General features: G+C 44.4%; 2 protein-coding genes across 2 annotated transcripts in view; both read left to right on the top strand.

The window, feature by feature from the left end:
- Positions 1-6,387: 6,387 nt before the first annotated feature.
- LOC108587771 (thioredoxin-like) lies at positions 6,388-8,828 on the top strand. Its single transcript, XM_017963210.4, has 2 exons — positions 6,388-8,426; positions 8,720-8,828. Exons 1-2 carry the CDS (start codon positions 8,194-8,196, stop codon positions 8,826-8,828), a joined length of 342 nt encoding a protein of 113 aa, XP_017818699.2. The 5' UTR covers positions 6,388-8,193.
- A 482-nt stretch (positions 8,829-9,310) lies between these two features.
- The window catches only part of LOC108587844 (uncharacterized), an 84,191-nt gene continuing 72,949 nt past the window's right edge, over positions 9,311-20,552 (top strand). The window contains exons 1-3 of the mRNA XM_078346864.1: positions 9,311-9,346; positions 9,458-9,543; positions 9,660-9,954. Coding sequence (XP_078202990.1) covers positions 9,311-9,346; positions 9,458-9,543; positions 9,660-9,954 — 417 coding nt within the window. The remainder of the gene's footprint in view (positions 9,347-9,457; positions 9,544-9,659; positions 9,955-20,552) is intronic.

Raw genomic sequence — 20,552 nt, 5'->3', positions numbered from 1 at the left:
GAGAGATGGGGCAACAATGGGATAGAGTGATGAGAGCAACTTAAAGATATATTAATGTTGCGGGGGATAAATCAAGAGAGGAGGAAGCTGGACACACAGGGAGCTAGGACCACTGAAAACTCAAGAAGAGGTGGATGGAGGGATCATCTTCGAACCAAGACTGTAAGTCCCATGTCACTGGCACTGACGCATTTAGCCCTCGGCTTTCCCAGGACAGGTGGGTCTCCTCTCGGAGGCCTCTTCTTTCCTTCCCCCTCTGGAAAGAAAGGAGCCATAGTGACTCCTGCCCTATTTTCATCAACCTTGCCTTTCTCATCAGGCTGCTAGCAGCTTGGGTTGGATGCCTCCCAGACTTGCTAAGTCACATTCGGGGGCATTGGCAGCTGTGTGTGATCACTTGTGATAGGACTCTTTGAAGCTCTAACAGAGCTTCAAAGGTGGAGCTGATTATATTCTGGCTGTGTCTTCACCTTAAGTGTTAAGGCATAAAACAGCCCCTCATAGCCTGACAGGCATGTTTCTCATTACTTCTTTGCAAACACTCTATGCCACAGTTCCTCCAGACAGCTCACTGTAGAACGTCTCCCTGTTCCTTTTCAATCTGCCCTACTAAAGATCCCTGAGCAATTTGCAGGGAAGGACTGAGTCTTCATCTAATTCCTAGCACAGTGCCGGGTATAAAGCAGGCATTCAATAATAGCAGTGGAATACAATCTTCCCTGAATGCACGTGGTGCTTTTCCACCTGCAGACTTTTGTTCATGTTACTCCTGCTCCCTAGAAGATCCTCTTCCCGTTTCAGAGTCTTAACTAGATTCCCCTAATCCGAGTCTCTCTCTCTCCCTCCCCTCCAGCACCTGTCACTCTTCATCTTCTTAGCCTGTTGTGCTCTGTCCTGAGTTGCCCGGCATACTGTCCTCAGACTGCTGGTTCACTTGATTCACTGCCCTTACCCCCAAACCCCTTTTAGAGCTTTACCCATCTTTATATCCCGGTCTTATACTCACTGTTTCTTTCTTTCTTTCTTTCCTTCTTTCTTGCTTTCTTTTTTTGAGACAGTTGAGACAGGGTCTCACTCTATCACCCAGGCTGGAGTGCAATGGCACAATCATGGCTCACTGCTGCAGCCTCCAACTCCTGGCCTCAACTCCTCAGCCTCCCAAGTAGCTGGGACTACAGGCATGTGCCAACATGCCCAGCTTTTTTATTTTTTATTTTTAGGGGAGACAAGGTCTCACTATGTTTCCCAGACTGGTGTCCTAGGCTCAAGAAATCCTCCTGTCTTGGCCTCCCAAAGTGCTGGGATTACAGGCATGAGACACAGGGCCCAGCCTACTCTCTGTTACCTAACAGCAATTAGAATAATGTCTGCCATATAGTAGGTCTCAATATACCTGTGGAATCCAGGCAGGACAGGCTCCTCTTCTGTGTCCTGGAGTACTTCTTGCCAAAATACTGCGGGGAGAGATGGGACGGGAATTAAATATTCATTCCTACTGTCTCTCAATTTGGAAACTGCCTCAGACCATAGGACTCTCTAAGTTTAGTGATACCTGGTGGCACCTCGATGGCAGGGCTGAAGGCTGCAGCTCTGCTGGAGACACTCTCCCAGTTGATCAGAAGGTGCTTACCACACTTTTGCCTGCCTTACTAGTCTTTGCCAACCCAAACCCCACTGACTGCTAAGGAGTCCACAATGAACTTGTTACAGAAAAGGGGTCTCCAAAAGAGGCTTCTTGGGTCTGGTACAAGAAAGAATTCAGGGTGAAAGCAAGTTTATTAAGAAAGTAAAGGAATAGAAGAATGGCTATTGCGGCCGGGAGTGGTAGCTCACACCTGTAATCCCAGCACTTTGAGAGGCTGAGGCGGGCTGATCATGAGGTCAGGAGTTCACGACCAGCCTGAGCAACATAGTGAAGCCCCATCTCTGCCAAAAATACAAAACTTAACCTGGCATGATGGTGTATGCCTGTAATCCCAGCTACTCAGGAGACTGAGTTAGGAGAATCGCTTGAACCTGGGAGGCGGAGGTTGCAGTGAGCTGAGATTGCGCCACTGCACTCCAGCCTGGGAAAAAGAGAGAGACTCTGTCCCAAAAAAAGAAAAAAGAAAAAGGCTGGGCATGGTGGTTCATGCCTGTAGTCCCAGCACTTTGGTAGGCTGAGGTGAGCGGATCACCTGAGGTCGGGAGTTCAAGACCAGCCTGACCAAAATGGTGAAACTTCGTCTCTATTAAAAATCCAAAAATAGGCTGGGCGTGGTGGCTCACACCTATAATCCCAGGACTCTGGGAGGCCGAGGTGGGTGGATCAAGAGATCAAGAGATCAAGACCATCCTGGTCAACAAGGTGAAACCCCGTCTCTACTAAAAATACAAAAATTAGCTGGGCATAGTGGTGCGCGCCTGTAGTCCCAGCTACTCAGGAGGCTGAGGCAGGAGAATTGCTTGAACCCAGAAGGTGGAGGTTGCGGTGAGCTGAGATTGTGCCATTGCACTCCAGTCTGGGTAACAACAGCGAAACTCCGTCTCAAAAAAAAAAAAAAAAATCCAAAAATAGTTGGGCGTGGTGGCTAGTACCTGTAGTCCCAGCTACTTAGGAGGCTGAGACAGGAGAACTGCTTGAACCCAGGAGGCGGAGGTTGCAGTGAGCCAAGATTGTGCCACTGCACTCCAGCCTGGGCGACAGGGGGCGAGATTACATCTTAAAAAAAAAAAAAAGGGCTACTGCAAAGACAGAGCAGCCCCAAGGGCTGCTGGTTACCCACTTTAATGGTTATTCTTGATGATAAGCTAAACAAGGGGTGGATTATTCTTGCCTCCCGTTTTGAGACCAAATAGGGTAACTTCCTGATGTTGCCAAGGCATTTGTGAACTGTCACAGTGCTGGTGGGAGTGTAGCAGTGAGGTCACTGTCATTGCCATCTTGATTTTGGTGGGTCTTGGTTGGCTTCTTTACTGCAGCCTGTTTTATCAGCAAGGTCTTTATGACCTGTATCTTGTGCTGACCTCCTGTCTCTTCCTGTGGCTTAGAATGCCTAACCTTCTGGGAACACAGTAGGTTTCAGCCTCATTTTACCCAGCTCCTATTCAAAGTGGAGGTGCTCTGGTTCATCTGCCTCTGACAGACTGGAGGTACAGGTGGATCTCACAGAGCAGCCAGTATAGTCTGGATGGAGGAACAAAGGGAATGACATAGTTTCCTTGTACCATTCATGCTGAAGAGGTCTTATAGAATTAGGCCTCCAGAAAGAGGGGACCCACAAAGACCCTCCTTTTCTCCCCATTTCTCCATCTGCCCTCAATACCCCTTCCTGCCAAGCCCTTTTTCATGCAAACAGCCCCCTCCAGATACTTCTTTTTGCGGTTTACCCTGTTACTGAACTTGGTTGATTTTTTTTTTGTCTGCTTAGTCCATCATTTCCTGAGAAAGGTGTCCTAACATCTCCCACTATGATTGTGAATTTATTTCTCTTTTTACTTCTGTCAACTTTGTTGTGTATTTTAAAGCTATGTTCTTTATTAGGTGCTGCATATCATGTACGAACAAGTATAGATATAATTTGAGGTTCTAGATGATAGTAAGATTTATTTTTGCTTCTAGAAGGCAGTTGGGGTGTGGGCAGACATTCTTTATTCAGTGGTTTTCAACCACAGGTGATTTTCCCCACCAGGGGACATTTGGCGATGTCTGGAGACAGTTTGGTTGTCAGAATTTGGGGAAGGGGAGGTGCTACTGGCACCCAGTGGTTAAAGGCCAGGAATGCTAAACATTGCGTAAGATGGTTCACTGATGTTAATACCAGTGTCAACAGCACTGAGTTTGAGAAACCTTCCTTTAATCCAATTGTCAGAGGCGCTTGAACCAGAGAAACTCCATCTTGAATAGGGAGCGCCTAAAATAAGGCTGATACCTGCTGGGCTGCATTCCCAAAAGGTTAGGGATTCTAAGTCAGGGAACGAGATAGGTCAGCACAAGACACAGGTCACAAAGACCTTGCTGATAAAACAGGTTGCAGTCAAGAAGCTAGCTAAAACCCACCAACACCAAGATAGCAAGAGTGACCATCCTCACTGCTACACTTCCTCTAGCACCATGACAGTTTACAAATGCCATGGCCATGTCAGGAAGTGACCCTATGTGGTCTAAAAAGGGGAGGCATGAATAACCCCTTGTTTAACATACCGTCAGGAAATAACCATAGAAATGGTCACCCAGCCGCCCTCGGGGCTGCTCTGTCTATGGGGTAACGTTCTTTTGTTCCTTTACTTTCCCAGTGAACTTGCTTTCACTTGACTCTGTGGACTCAACCTCAATTATTTCCAAAGGGCTGAGGCCCTGTGGAAGTTGAAAGCTGGTGGCGGCTACTTGAGCTCTTCCTTCTTTAGCATGAGACTGCTGGGAGCTTCTCTGCCTCGTGAAATAGGCAAATGCCTCAAAATTCAAAGGTCTGCTAACCCTTCTCTCCAGGACCTTGACCCTCAAGTCCTCACCGCCTTGGTGGCTCACCTTCAAACACGTTTGTTTTGCCAGATTTTCTAGCTGTTCTGGATAGGAGGGCTGATCGACCAGTCTGCCTTCAGGGGAAACAGCAAGAGATTGCCTCTCAGTCTTTTCTGGAAGCTTTTAAATGCAGCCTGTAGGCCTATTGTGATGCTGATGGCGTCTCTGCTCAGCCCTGATTTTGCCCATTCTGCGTGGAGGGGGCAGCTCTAGTCTCCCAAGCCGGAAAGAGGATGGGCACTCCCATTTTCCGATCATCCTGCCACCAGGAAGATCTATGGGATGAGAGAGGTAGTGGATTTCTCCCTAGTTATCTAAGAAACAAGAAATGTCTCAGCCTTCGTTTTTCCTTTCTCATACAAGGTGAAGTACTGCAGGCTCATACAAGGAAGCACGTTTTTCCTGCTAACATGATTTTGATCCTGCTCCTTAGGAAAGACTAAGCCTGGCATTAAATAAAGCGCTGGGAGCATTTACCTTCCCCTGCCCCAAAGTCTGGCTTACAGTGCTGGAAAACCAACCGAGCGGTGACTGGGCTGGATTACAAACGGATGCGGTCAGCGCCCGTTATTAGGAGAGAATTCTAATCAGATTGTGGATTCGAGTACTTCTGACTCAGAAATCTCCCCGACTGTAGAAAACGGGGCTATCCCGCTTATAGTGTGAATGGAGGCATGGCTGCGTTCTCATCCGCTGAGATAAACGCCGCCCAGACCAGCACAGACATCCTGTGCTCGCTGTTTTTACTTGGTTTTCAAATGAGGCCTTTGTGTATCACTGGTATTGTAAGGAATACGAAATCATGAAAGAAGTGATTCTTTGGGTGAGTCATTCTATTATAAAACGGAGCCCACAGTCAGGAACCGCTCCCTGAAAGAACAGGACAGGATTTCTCTGAGCGGGGATGAAAGCAGAAGGCGCAGTCATGACGCGCCCCCTACTGGTCAGTGCGGAGAAATCCCCCACCTCAGGTTTCCATGAGTGCGGATGTCCTTGACTATGAACCTCAGACCTCAGGCCGGACCTGGTGGCTCACACATGTAGCCCCAGCACTTTGGAAAGCCGAGGCGGGTAGATCACTTGAGGCCAGGAGTTTGAGACCAGCTGGCCTATAAGGTGAAACCCCGTCTCTAGTAAAATAACACAAATTAGCTGGGCCTGGTGGTGAACACCTGTAATCCCGGCTACTCAGGAGGCTGAGGCAGGAGAATTGCTTGAACCTGGGAGGTGGAGACGGCTGTGAGCGGAGATTGCGCCATTGCACTCCGAAGAATCACAGAACTGATCCGGTGCGGTGGCTCACGCCTGTAATCAATCCCAGCACCTTGGGAGGCTGAGGTGGGCAGCTCACTTGAGGTCAGGAGTTCGAGACCAGCCTGGGCAACATGGCGAAACTCCTCTCTCTACCAAATAACACAAAAATTAGCCGGGCGACGTGGTGCCCAGCTACTTGGGAGTCTCAGGCAGGGGAATTGCTTGAACCAGGGAGGCTGACGGAGGTTGCAGTGAGCCTAAATCGTGCCACTACACGCCAGCCTGGGTGACAGAGAGACCTTGTCTAAAAAAAAAAAAAAAAAATTAGAATCACAGAACTGAAGCAGAATTCCATGAATCCAGTGGAATTTCATTAAATTCCATGAGTTGGAATTCAATTCCATCAATGAAATTTCATGACTCCATTGGGATTCATAGAACTGCTAACACACAGTGAGATACTGAGGAGGCTGATATGAGAACCCCTGTCTCAGGACTCCAGGGCCTAATTTAACAGCCAGAATCTGCCAAGGTCAGAGTGGCCTTAACTTGTACTGCACTCATAAATCAATCTCCCTGGAGATTTCAAACCTTCATATTGCTTTGCTAAATAAAGCCTTAGCTCCTTTCAACCTAAGGAAGTCGATTGAAAAAAAAAAGGTGGAGGGGGCAGGGGGACAGGCGCGGTGGCTCATGCCTATAATTCCAGCACTTTGGAGGCCAAAGCAGGTGGTTCACAAGGTCAGGAGTTCAAGACCAGCCTGGCCAAGATGGCAAAACCCCGTCTCCACTAAAAATATAAAAAATTAGCTGGGCATGGTGGTGGGTGCCTATAATCCCAGCTACTTGGGAGGCTGAGGCAGAGAACTGCTTGAACCCAGGAGGCAGAGGTTGCAATGAGTCGAGATAGCATCACTGTACTCCAGCCTGGGCAACAGAGTGAGACTCTGTCTCAAAGCAAAGAAACAAAAAACAGCCTTAGCTCTAAAGAAAGATTTTGAGTTTCTGGCTGGGCGCAGTGGCTCATGCCCATAATCCTAGCACTTTGGGAGGCCGAGGCAGGTGGATCACAAGGTCAGGAGTTCAAGACAAGCCTGGCCAAGACGGTGAAAACCTGGCCAAGCTGGTGAAACTCTGTCTCTACTAAAAATACACAAATGAGCCCGGTATGGTGTCCGGTGGCTGTAATCCCAGCTACTTGGGAGGCTGAGGCAGAGAACTGTTTGAACCCAGGAAGCAGAGGTTACAGTGAGCTGAGATTGCGCCACTGCACTCCAGCCTAGGCAACAGAGCAAGACTCTGTCTCAAAAAAAAAAAAAGAGATTTTGAGTTTTACATTCCCATGGATGGCGAAAGCAAACACAAAAACCACACATTTGTGCAAAATTAACCGTTTACATTTTATACTAATCAATAACATTTTATACTAATCAATAAGCTATTCTTGAGCCGAATGCTTGTTTGTACCCACATGCCTTCTGTCTCTCTTTCATTCTAACCTGAAACTTTATCCTTAAATCTCCTTGTACAATGATTATAAAATGTAATTTTATTTTTAAACTATATATTTTCTTTTGTTCATTTCTTTCTTTTTTTTTTTTTGAGACAGTCTCACTCTGTTGCCCAGGCTGGAGTGCAGTGGCGTGAGCTGAGCTCACTGCAACCTCCGCTTCCTGGGTTAAGACTATTCTCTTGCCTCGGTCCCCTCGATTACAGGCATGTGCCATGATGCCCGGCTAATTTATTTTTATTTTTAGTAGAGACAGGGTTTTGCCATGTTGGCCAGGTTGGTCTGGAACTCCTGACCTGCCTTGGCTTACAGGTGTGAGCTGCCATGCCCAGTCTCTTTTGTTAATTTCTTTAATTTTTAAATTTCTATTGACATATTATAGTTGTGCTTATCGTGAGAGTACTTGTGATATTCTGATATATGTACACAATGTGTAGGATCAAATCAGGGTAACCGAGATATCCATTGCCTCTGTGTATCTTCCGATATCTTGATCATTAGGGTGAAATACAAGGAAAAAATAAAATAAAATGGAGAAGTTACCATGTTTTTAGTGTTTTTAAATCTTAAGGGTTTGAAATGTATATATTTGAGATAATGAGCCTTTTTGTCTTTTTTTGTCTGAAAGAAATTTGTGACCCAATAATTAGTCAAAATTATCTCCAAAAAATGTTAATGAAACTGGGAACCTTTTGGGGGACATTTTTAAATTGTGTCAGCTGCTTCTATGCCAGAGAGTGGACAGAACTGGTTGAGAACAGTCACATTCAGAGTCTTCGTGTGCACTCTTTCAGTTATGAAAATGTAGGGCAAGTAAGCACTCATTTCCCTGAGTGGAAAGTGACATAAACACTTTTTTTTTGAGACGGAGTCTCTCTCTGTTGCCCAGCCGGTTCTTACAGTTGCTCTTCAGACCCAAGCAGTCAAGATGGTGAAGCAGATTGAGAGTAAGGTTGCTTTTCAGGAAGCCTTGGAGGCTGCAAGTGAGAAACTTGTAGTAGTCAACTTCTCAGCCATGTGGTATGGGCCTTGCAAACAGATCAAGCCTTCCTCTCATTCCCTCTCTGAAAAGAATTCCCACATGGTATTCTTTGAAGTACACGTGGATGACTGTCAGGATCTGGCTTCAGAATGTGAAGCCAAATGCATGCCAACCTTCCAGTTTTTTTTTTTTTTTTTTTTTTTTGAGACGGAATTTTCGCTCTTGTTACCCAGGCTGGAGTGCAATGGCACAATCTCGGCTCACTGCCACCTCCGCCTCCTGGGTTCAGGCAATTCTCCTGCCTCAGCCTCCTGAGTAGCTGGGATTACAGGCACGCGCCACCGTGCCCAGCTAATTTTTTGTATTTTTAGTAGAGACGGGGTTTCACTATGTTGACCAGGATGGTCTCGATCTCTTGACCTCATGATCCACCTGCCTCGGCCTCCCAAAGTGATGGGATTACAGGCATGAGCCACCGCGCCCGGTCCACCTTCCAGTTTTTTAAGAAGGGACAAAAGGTGGGTGAATTTTCTGGAGCTAATAAGGAAAAGCTTGAAGCCAGCATTAATGAATTAGTCTAATCATGTTTTTTGAAATCATAACCAGCTATTGGCTATTTAAAACTTATAATTTTCGGCCGGGCGTGGTGGCTCACGCCTATAATCCCAGCACTTTGGGAGGCCAAGGCAGGTGGATCACAAGGTCAAGAGATCGAGACCATTCCTGGTCAACGAGGTGAAACCCCATCTCTTCTAAAAATACAAAAAATAGTGGGCATGGTGGTGCACGCCTGTAGTCCCAGCTACTCGGGAGGCGGAGGCAGGAAAATTGCTTGAACCCAGAAGGCGGAGGTTGCGGTGAGCTGAAATTGTGCCATTGCACTCCAGTCTGGGTAACAACAGCAAAACTCCGTCTCAAAATAAATAAATAAAATAAAACTTATAATTTTTTTATTTACCTAAAGTATGGAGATTATAAACCCAACTGCCATCTGGATGACAATAACATATTAATTCTATCTTTAAAAAAAGATAAAGAGGGTACCAGAAACAAAGACCCAAGGATGATTGGGGTCTGGGAGGAGGGAGCTGGAGAACAGGTGAGTGTGAACAGAATGCATCAGTCAAGATTCGCCTGAGAAACAGAATATACATATACAGTGCTTGTGTGGTAGGGATATGTGTGTGTGTTTAATATATATATAGTACAGGGCTCCGCTAGAGGTGAGGTCGACCGCAAGACTGGCGTCACTGCGTGGGCCGAGCAAAAACCTGAGTCAGGAGGAAGCCAAGCAAGGTCAGTGGAGGGGGCGGGGCCCGAAATGGGGCGGAGCTTGGGAAAGCACGGCGCAAGGGCGGGGCAGGGCCAGAGGCGGGGTGAAGCCGGCTCAGGGGGTGGGGCGGGCACCGTAGCCCCGAGAGGCTCGCGCCTGCGTACGGGTCCGCGGCGGAGCGGGGCTGCGCTAGCGCGTTTCGCGGACCCTGGAGGGCGGAGTCCAGGCCGCCGCCGTTAGAGGGAGGGGCGCGGCGGTTTTGGGAGTCTGGCGCTCCCTCAGGCCGCGGACGAGATGCTGGGAGCTGCGGTTCCAGCGGCGGGGACGGCGGAGGTGTCACGGGCGGCCCTAGCTTCTCCTTCCGTCTTCGGGCCCGCAGGTCACGGCGACCTGCTGCCGGGCCTCGGCATAGGAGGCAGCGCGACCTCTACACGGTGAGAGCGGGTCTCAGGGCCGGAGTCGGGCCCGGGGTGGCCGGGGGCAGGCCAGGACCAGGCGCGCAGTCCGGCCGGAGCGGAGGCCCGGACTCCCGGGCCGAGGTGGTGTCGCCCTCCTGTCCCCCTACCTCCAGGGTGAGCCTCTCTAGCTCCCCTCGGACGCGGGGAGGGCGCGGACCAGGGAGGCCGGAGGACGTCCTCCCTGCGGCTGTAACTGCGTGGGGCCTCGGTCCGCGGGCGCCGCTTTCAGTGGAAATCAGGGTGAGACTGAGGTGCTCAGTGATTTCAGAGCCTGGTAGCTTGTGAGGGTGGATGAGGAAAGTACCGGGCCTCCCCGAAGGAGTGGGATTTTTTTTTTTTTTTTTTAATTACAGGGCTAAATCAAAGACACACCCTAAAACACATCCCGAGGTGCAACTTTGGCGGGGCACACCGTTGCGTAGGTTCAGATCTTCTCTCTTCTCTTTAGACACGTATTTTCATACAGTTTACTTTTTTATTTTTTCCAGTTGGCATTTCCTGAATTGTATTCTCTATGTATATATTTTATTTTCTTGCGAAAGTAAAAGGAGGAATGAAAGGACTCCTTCGTGGTGGCCCTTGGTGGCAAAGCTTTAGTTTTCATTTCAATAATTGCATATTCATGTGTGTGGGCTCCGCAGCCAATGAGGCTGGCTGCTCCCAGACTAGGCCTTAGCGGGGTGGAAATGACTGATGCAAGGACTCTGTGGTCTCAGATTAGAGTGTTGGTTGCTCACTCCTATAGATGAGAAATTGAGCTTTAAGCTTTTCAAAATGGCCATATGAAAGGCATTCCTTTGGCTGGGCGTAGTGGCTCACGCCTGTAATCCAGGCACTTTGAAGGCCAAGGCCGGCGGATCACCTGAGGTCGGGAGTTCAAGACCAACCTGACCAACAGGATGAAACACCGTCTAAAAAAAAAAAAAAAAATAGAAAAAAAGAAAGGCATTCCTTTTTTCCCCGAGCATTAAAATATAGCAGAGCCTATAAATTTGACTAGTGTTTTTAGAGCATCCTCTTTTAGACTGGAGACTTTAGAGATGGCAGCTAATCTCGGCTCACCGCAACCTCCGCCTCCTGGGCCCAGGCAATTCCAAAAGGAATTTAAGATGCTGTCCTGCAAAAGATAGGTGCAAAACATCTTATCCGTCATCAGTATGTGATAACGATGTAAATATTCCTGAGTGTTTGCCTGAAATCAGTGTTCTTTCTCTTGGACTTCATTACTGTTCGCTTCTCTTAATTTACGAAAACTCTTTACTGTTTCACAAGGTCAAGAGATCGAGACCATCTTGGTCAACATGATGAAACCCCGTGTCTACTAAAAATACAAAAATTAGCTGGGCGTCGTGGCACGCATCTGTAGTCCCAGCTACTCGGGAGGCTGAGGCAGGAGAATTGCTTGAACCCAGGAGGCAGAGGTTGCGGTGAGCCAAGATCGCGCCATTGCACTCCAGCCTGGGTAACAAGAGCAAAACTCCGTCTCAAATAAATAAATATTAAATTGAAGAACAAATGAGCAACTTTTCTACAGAATTTTTTTTTTTTTTTTTTTTGAGATGGAGTCTTACTCTGTTGCCCAGGCTGGAGTGCAGTGCAGTGGCGTGATTTTGGGTCACTGTAACCTCCTCCTCCTGGGTTCAAGCAATTCTCTGCCTGAGCCTCCTGAATAGCTGGGGTTACAGGTGCTTTCCACTTCATCTAGCTAATTTTTGTATTTTTAGTGGAGATGGGGTTTGACCATCTTGGCCAGGCTGGTCTTGAACTCCTGACCTCATGATCAATCCACCTCAGCCTCCCAAAGTGCTGGGATTACAGGCCTAAACCAGCACATCTGGCCTTCCAGGGAAATTTTGATGGCTTCCCTTCTTCACCACCCTTCTTTTTTTTTTTTTTTAGAGGGAGTTTCGCTCTTGTTACCCAGGCTAGAGTGCAATGGCGCAATCTCGGCTCACCGCAACCTCCGCCTCCTGGGCCCAGGCAATTCTCCTGCCTCAGCCTCCCGAGTAGCTGAGATTACAGGCACACGCCACCATGCCCAGCTAATTTTTTGTATTTTTAGTAGAGACGGGGTTTCACCATGTTGACCTGGATGGTCTCAATCTCTTGACCTTGTGATCCACCCGCCTCGGCCTCTCAAAGTGCTGGGATTACAGGCATGAGCCACCGCGCCCGGCCCCACCCTTCTTTTTTTTTTAAATATACCTGACTGAATTTTACCATAATTGTTTATGAATATTGAGTTGATGTTTGAGATGAGTTCAGAAACTATGTTGAAAGCACATATTGGGGCCCGGCGCGGTGGCTCATGCCTGTAATCCAAGCACTTTGGAGGCCAAGGTGGGCGGATCACCTGAGATTGGGAGTTCAAGACCAGCCTGACCAACATGATGAAACCCGTCTTCAAAAAAAAAACAAAATTTTTTTTAAAGAAAGCACATATTACACTTATAGCACTTTATAAGCCTCTTTTAGTGGTTCATTCATGTTTGAGTAAGTAGTAGTCAGTATTTAGTGCTGGAGCATCATTGCAGTTGCTTCTTAACCCTCTTCATTGCTCTTTCTCCAGATTTACCTTAGACTGTGATCCATGCTCCTGACTTTTAGATTTCTGAAACTCAGGTCTGTCCAGTTCTATTTTTGCTAAAAAAATCAGCTGTGGCTCCCTATTCTTTGCAGAAGTTAGTTTTGTTTTTTTGCCTCTTTACCCACCTTTTGTCTGCACATGCTTCAGGGGATCTGGAATGCTCCCTAGGATATCTTGCTATGTTGACTAAGCTGGTCTTGAACTCCTAGTGTCAAGCAGTTTTCCCACCTTGGGAAAAGTGCTGGGATTACAGGTGTGAGCCACCGGGCCCTGCCTCCCTAAGGGAATCTAATGCACACGTGATGTTTCTTACCATAGGACCATAGAATAAAGACCAGATTTTTTGTTAGCATACAGGTGGTCCTCCAAGAGGAGGTTCCATGAGAAATACTTAGACATCTCTCTGCTTTTGTACATGCTATTCCTTGATTATTATTTATTTTATTTTATTTTATTGAGATGGAGTTTCGCTCTTGTTGCCTAGACTGGAGTGCAATGGTGTGATCTCAGCTCACCACAATATTTGCCTCCCGGGTTCAAGTGATTCTTCTGCTTCAGCCCCCTGAATAGCTGGGATTACAGGTATGCACCACCATGCCCGGCTAATTTTGTATTTTTAGTAGAGATGGTATTTCTCCATGTTGGTCAGGCTGGTCTCGAGCTCCCAACCTCAGGTGATCTGCCCACTTTGGCCTCCCAAAATGCTGGAATTACAGGCGTGAGCCATCATGCCCGGCCACTATTCCTTTTTTTTTTTTTTTTTAATAGAATACCATTCATCTTCTTATTAAATCACTTTTATCTTTTGTTTGTTTGTTTGTTTGTTTGTTTAAGATGGAGTTTCACTCTTGTTGCCCAGGCTGTAGTGCAAAGGCGAGATCTCGGCTCATTGCAACCTCTGCCTCCCCAGCCTCCCGAGTAGCTGGGATTACAGGTGCATGCCACCATGCCTGGCTAATTTATTTTGCATTTTTAGTAGAGATGGGGTTTCACCATGTTGACCAGTTGACCAGCCTGGTCTTGAACTCCTGACCTCAGGTGATTCACCCGCCTCAGCCTCCCAACATTTTGGGATTAGAGGCGTAAGCCACTGCACCTAGCCATCACTTTATCTTTTTTTAAAAGCCCAATATAGATGCCTTTTCTTCCTAGAAAGCTGCTAGACATATGCTCATTATGCCTCTTCCATCTGTCCTTCATTATATTCTGTTACCTGTGTTCCTGTTAACATTATAGTTATTTTGTTGTAGTCATTGCTGTATTTTACTGTTTGCTTTCATGACAGGTTCCTCTTGCCCCCAACTTATAGACACTCAATAAATTTTTTGTTGAATGAATGAGGAAAGCAAATAATTATATAATGTTGATCCAGTTTTGATTGACCCATTTGATTGGGAATTTACATCATTCAGTTTGTACAGAATATACAAAGAGCAATTTAAAAAGTGTTCTTAAAGACAGTCGTATCCTGAAGTGTCTTAGGAAATTTATACTTACTAAATATATCTTTTCATTAGCAAATAATAAGACTTGTTGATTATTTATTTTCTAACCCAAATCTCAATTTTTGTCTGAATTTTTTTTCTCCTCTGTTTTTATTTTTTTCCTCTTTGACATATACCCAAAGAACTACAATTCATTCTACTATAAAGACACATCCACACGTATGTTCACTGCAGCCCTATGTACAATAGCAAAGACCTGGAACCAACCCAAATGCCCATCAATGATAGACTGGACAGAGAAAATGTGGTACATATACACATTGGAATACTACACATCCATAAAAAAATGATGAGTTAGTGTCCTTTGTAGGGACTTGGATGAATCCAGAAACCGTCATTCTCAGCAAACTGACACAAGAAAAGAAAGCCAAACACCGTATGTTCTCAGTCATAGGTGGGTGTTGAACAACAAAAACACGTGGACTCAGGAAGAGGAGCATCACACACTGAGGGCAGTTGAGGGAGATAAGGGAGAGACAGTGGGGGGTTGGGAGGGACAACATGGGGAGAAATGCCAGATATAGTATGCACCTAAAGTAAAATAAATAAATTTTTAAAAAGATGGGGGAAAAAAAATCCAGTGTTTTTTCTACTCTCTCATAACACTCAGTACTTTTTTTTTTTTTTTTTTTTGAGACAATGTCTTATTCTGTCACCCGGGCTGGGGTGCAGTGGTTTGATTATGGGTCACCACAGCCTTGACCTCCTGGACTTAATTGATGTGCCCTCCCAAGTAGCTGGGTCCACAAGTGTGTGCCACCATGCCCAGCTAATTTTTTTTAAAACATTTTTATGTAGAGATGAGGTCTTGCCATGTTGCCCAGACTTGTGTCAAACTCCTGGCCTCTAAGATCCTCCCACCTTGGCCTCCCAAAGTGTTAGAATTACAGGAATAAGCCACAACACCTGGCCTTTGTAACTCCTTTTTTTTTTTTTTTTTTTTTTTAAGAGGCAGAGTCTTGCTGTCTTGCATAGGCTGGTCTCAAACACCTAGCCCCAAATGATCCTCCTACTTCGACCTCTGAAAGTGCTGTGATTATAAGAGTGAGCTACAGCACCTGGTCACAGAGCTCCACTTACACTAAATGTTTGGAGATTATTTTGCCACACACTAAGCAATTCTCAGAGTCTCCAGTGAAGATCAACTGGATGTCCTATAATTTAAGCCCAATTTGACACTGTCTTCCTGTAGTGTTAAATCCTTTAGGATAAGGATAACACAAGACTGCCCCTACCCGCTTCAGATGCATGCTCCAGATGATGACCTGTGCCTGTGACTGGCCATAAATTGGGGTTCCCATGACCCCCTTCTTGGGTTCAATTAATTTTCTAGAGCAGCTCATAGAACTTAGGGAAACACTTGACTTATGTTTGCCTATTTATTAAACAGCATATTCCAAAAAATATAGATGAACAGCCAGATGGAAGAGATGAAAAGGGTAAGGCATGAAAAGGGGCGTGGAGATTCTCTGCCTTCTCTGGGTGTACCACTCTCCAGGTATCTCCATCCATATGCTTTCTGAACCCTGTCCTTTTGGCCTTTTATGGAGGCTTTTATTACATAGGTATGATTGATTACATAACTGGCCATTGGTGATGAACTCAACCTTCAGTCCCCTTCCCCTCCCTGGAGGTTGGGGAATGGGGCTGAAAAGTGCCAACCCTGTACTCATGACCTGGTCTTTCTGATGACCAGCTTCCATCCTGTGGTCAGTCCTCATTAGCATACAAAAGACACTCATCACTTCGGAGATTCCACGGGTTTTAGAAGCTGTGTGTCCTGAACCAGGGCAGGGACCAAATATATATGTAATACATTATCATATCACAGTGTCAAAGGCAGCCTGGGAATAAAGAATATCTCTTTCAAATATTCCTTATTTTTTACTTTGGCTACTGCCAATCTCTTTCAGGTCCTTATTACTATGTCTAGGTAATTGTAAGACCTTTTAGTAGCTAGTCCTACTTTAACTCTTGTCATTCCAGTTCCTCATGCACCCTGTCATCAGAAAATTGTCTTAGAAAGGAAAAAAAGTTACATGCCTTTCCTTCTGTTCACAGAATGAACTCCAAAAATAAAATCTAGAATTCAAAGCCCTTGATTTAGACTTTTCTTATCTTCTGCTACATGAACCTTTCATTCAGCAAAACTCTTCTGTATTCCATTCCAAGCACATTTCACATATTCTTTATTTGCCTTGATTTTGTACTAATTCTTTCCCAACATTTTACTTTTGCTTCCTCTAATTACTGAAACTGTATCTGTTGACATAGTTCCTAATTGTTAAACCCACTGTAAACCTTAGACCATCATGCCCATGTTCTTGACACTGTCTTCCAAAGCATCACTCTCCTGTTTCTTTCTCCTTCTCTCCCTTTCTCCCTCCCCTTCACCCTCCCTTTCTCTCTCCCTCTCCCTCCTCCCTTTCTTTCCCTTCTTTTCTTTTTTGTTGTGGAGTCTCACTCTGTCACCCAGTGCAGTGTTGCAATCTCCACTCACTGCAAACTTCCTCCTGGGCTCAAGCGATTCTCTTGCCTCAGCCTCCCAAGTAGCTGGGATTACAGGCCCCTGCCACTACACTCAGCTCATTTCTGTATTTTTAGTAGAGTCGGGGTTTCACCATGTTGGCCAGGCTGGTCTCCCTGACCTTAAGTGACCCACCCACTTTGGCCTCCCAAAATGGTGGCATTATGGCTGTAAGCCACCATGCCTGGCCCTGTTTCTCTTTTATACCTTTTATTTTCCAGCTGTCTTTATTGTCTCTTGTTCATTTATTCAGCTCATTTTCCCATTTTACTTAATGATACTGCCAGTCGTTCAGCTGCCCAAATTATAAAGCTGGGAGTAATCCAGACTTCTCTTTCATTTTCCATTTGTTGTCAAGTCTTGGTGAGGTATCTCCTCTCTCTTCATTCTCTTTGCTGTTTCCTTGGGCTATATCTAACATGTAGAGTACACAACTATGAAAAGCTCCTTTAGTGTTAAGTCCTCACCTGGTCCTGGGTATTATATGTAACACATATTCAGGAAATGCATTTTGGTTATAGCCAGGAGGAATGCCAAACACAAAATATAGTTTTGAGTTGACCACCCTAGAATAGGGCTTAAACCACAGACTAATTATTCTGTATCCCTTAAAGGGCAATTTCCTGAATATTTCAATTAGATGACATTGTTATGAAGTAATTTTAGGGAAACTTTAATAAATGAGGTATAACTCACATACAATAAAATGCATACATCTTAAATTATGTAGTCTTGGTGAATTTTACACCATCCAGATCACGTTGCCAACTTCTCAGTCAACACCTTTTCAGTTAGCCACCCCCTGCAGTTAATCTCTATCCCCGGGATTTTCAGCATATGAACTCCAGATTGGCAGAATCAACATCACCTGTACACTTGTTAAAAATACATATTTCTAAGGCTTTACCTTAGATACGTTGGTTCAGAAACTCTGGGAGTGGAGTTCAGAGATCATGTTTTAATGAAGTCTTCGGGGTGATTCTGATACACACAAGCACTGTGGAACCACTGCTCTATTCTAACACATTATTATAATTAATCAGTTTATGATCTTACACTCACATAAATGAATAACTGAACATCTCACATTCCATTCTGTTTCCCCCAGATGCAGTGGACTTTTTCTTTTGTTTTTGGGTGAGAAGTCTTGCTTCTTCTTCCCCAGTAGTATAAGGCTTTTGCTTCAGAGGACATGAGGAGGCAGGAAAGTGAGAGGCTTTATGTTTTCCTGGTGCAGCCTTTGATCACCTCCTGCATGTGTATGCCATTAAGAGGGGGCTTTCCCATATTTTTCTCTTGAACACTAAGTTGAGGTCCATGTGGAACAGCTTGCGGTTGTGCTAGTCCACATTTGGCTTTTAAGCCGACATTAAAATGTTAGCTTATTACTTCTCCTTATTGTGGTCATTTCTGTCTCTTATGCTCAGCCAAAAGTGAAACCGTAAATGTCCCATCTCTTTTTGGAGGGGCTTGTCTCCTTTTGGAATTTGATCAACTTGGCTGCCTTATAATACCAGCTTTCTGATGGGCTTATGAAAGGTTATGATTTTGAAGATTATCTGGCTCTTCCAGGTTTTTAGGTAAGAGTGATATTAATTGCAGCTTTTTACACTGAAAATGGAAATCTGACCTTCATATAAATGGAACCACACCAGTTTCCTCTCAAGTCTCTGGATCCTGTTTAAAGGATCCTGTTAGTTTTATCTGTATTGTTACATATAGCAATAATTAGGTCTTCATTGCCATGTTATATTCTATTATGTAAAAACTACCGCTAATATCTTTCTATGAAACTATAATTCTAATGTATGTAGTTCTTTACAAAATGTTTCATGTTTATGTATTTATTTTGTCATGTACTGAGCAAGCTTGGGGTTGAGTAATGTGTTCTGGTGAATCAAACCCAGTATGTGCCACTAGTGAATTTATGGCCTTCCATTTATGTTAATATTACTCCTGTTACTCTTCTCCCTGATGCTGGAGCTCCTACAGCCCTGTCCTTTCTGCCCATTGAATTTAATTTAGGGAACTTTGCTCAAGCAGATCTTATATAGACTGAAATGTTAAATGTTTGCTTGCTCTGATTTGACCCAGTGTTTGTAAAATGCTGTACTTAATTGTTATACCTCTCTACTATTTTAAAAGGCAGTATATGGCTTAGTATTCATGTAGTTTGGCATGTGTCATCTTTTCCTAACCCCCTCTGCATATTAATGACATTTGCATGCCCTACAGGTATTTGAGTTTGTGTTCCTGTGCCAACTGGTAAAATTTAGAGTGACAGATTTTTATGGTTTAGTCAGGGGAACTTCTGGTTTCTCTTTATTTCTTAGTATTTTTGTTTTTTAAATTGAAATTTCAGGAAGTAATATACATTGGATCTGTATAATAACCTTATTTAATGTTGTTAAACCACAAATTCCTTTTGAGCCTAACTTTTACAAGTTACTTTGAATTCCATTTAAGTGAGTGAAAATGAAGTCATAGCTGGAGAACAGAAAGGCCAAATTGATATAATAATGAGGCTTTGTGTTGAGCATGGCATGTCCTCTTTAAAGCCTTGAAGAATCTGGAAGTAAGTGCACTGTTTTAAACCTTTACTTTGGCTAAAGTTATCAGTTTTGCTTATTTGGTTGCTATCATCAAGGCTTTGAATCAACTTATGCCGCAGATGACAGCCAGGAAAAATGTGAAAGGGAATAAGAAAGAAGTAATTGAGTACCATAAGGTTAAAAAAAAACACTTTAAATTCTGATCTAGTTATCTGAATGTGAAAGCAGATTTCAGAAGTAACTGCTTATACATGTATAGTCATCAGTGTTGTTGTTCAGTTAATTTCTCTTGTACTTAGTAACAAAATTATGTCTGTTTAAATCCCTAAAATGCAAACCCTTTATACCTTGTAAAAAATTATTTGAAAAACTAAAAAAAGAAAAGTGAGTGGGTGGTTCCTCAGATGATGAGGTAATGGATATGAAAGGAGTGTGAAAAGTAATGGCTTTTACTGTTCTGTAAAATGTCTGTAATTAATATTTAGGCCCTTTGCAGACTTTATGCTTCTCTGACACTAGTTATTCAGTCCCTTCCTTCATTCTTGTCTTTTGCTGTCAGTAAGCTTCTCAGAATACAGGCATGCATTGCTTAATGAACGGGATCTGTTCTGAGAAATGCCTCCTTAGGCCATTGTCGTCCTGCGAACAGCATAGAGTATACTTACATAGACCCAGATGGTATAACCTACTACACACCTAGGCTATATAGTATACTCTCTTGCTGATAGGCTGTAAACCTATACAGCATGTTACTGTACTGAATACTACAAGCACTTGTGACACGATGATACAGAATTGTTTATCTAAATGTAGAAAAGTTACAATAAAAACACTATATAAAAGAGAAAACATGGTATACTTGTATAGGGCACTTGAATGGAGTTTGCAGAACTGAAAGTTGCTCTGGGTGAGTCAGTGAGTGAGTGGTGAGTGAATGTGAAGGCCTAAGACATCATTGCACACTAGTGTAGGTTTTATAAACACTGTACACACAGGATACAATAAATATGTAAAAAATAAAGTAATTGCATTACAGTGTTACAATGGCTACCATGTCACTATGTTACAGGAATTTTTCAGCTCCACTGTAATCTCATGGGATCATTGTTGTAAATGTAGTCTATCATTGACTGTAACATCATTATGTGGCTCATTGACTGTATTTCATTCCTTTGTCATGAAGGTGGTTTTCATTGGCCCTGGAATCAGGTAAACTTGAACCTGAATTCTCTTTGACAGTGTATGAGTTTGTGACTTGAGACAAGTATATTAGCCTCTCTGAATCTTGGTTTTAGCTATTTAATATGGGATGAAATCTGCTACCTTATAATGTTATGAAGATTGAACAATAGGATGAAGTGGTAAGCATGGTACCTGTCATGTAAGTGCTTAATATTTGCTTC

The sequence above is a fragment of the Callithrix jacchus genome, chromosome 12, assembly GCF_049354715.1.
Source record: "Callithrix jacchus isolate 240 chromosome 12, calJac240_pri, whole genome shotgun sequence".
NCBI lineage: Eukaryota > Metazoa > Chordata > Mammalia > Primates > Cebidae > Callithrix > Callithrix jacchus.
This window is presented reverse-complemented; position numbering and strand designations above follow the sequence as displayed.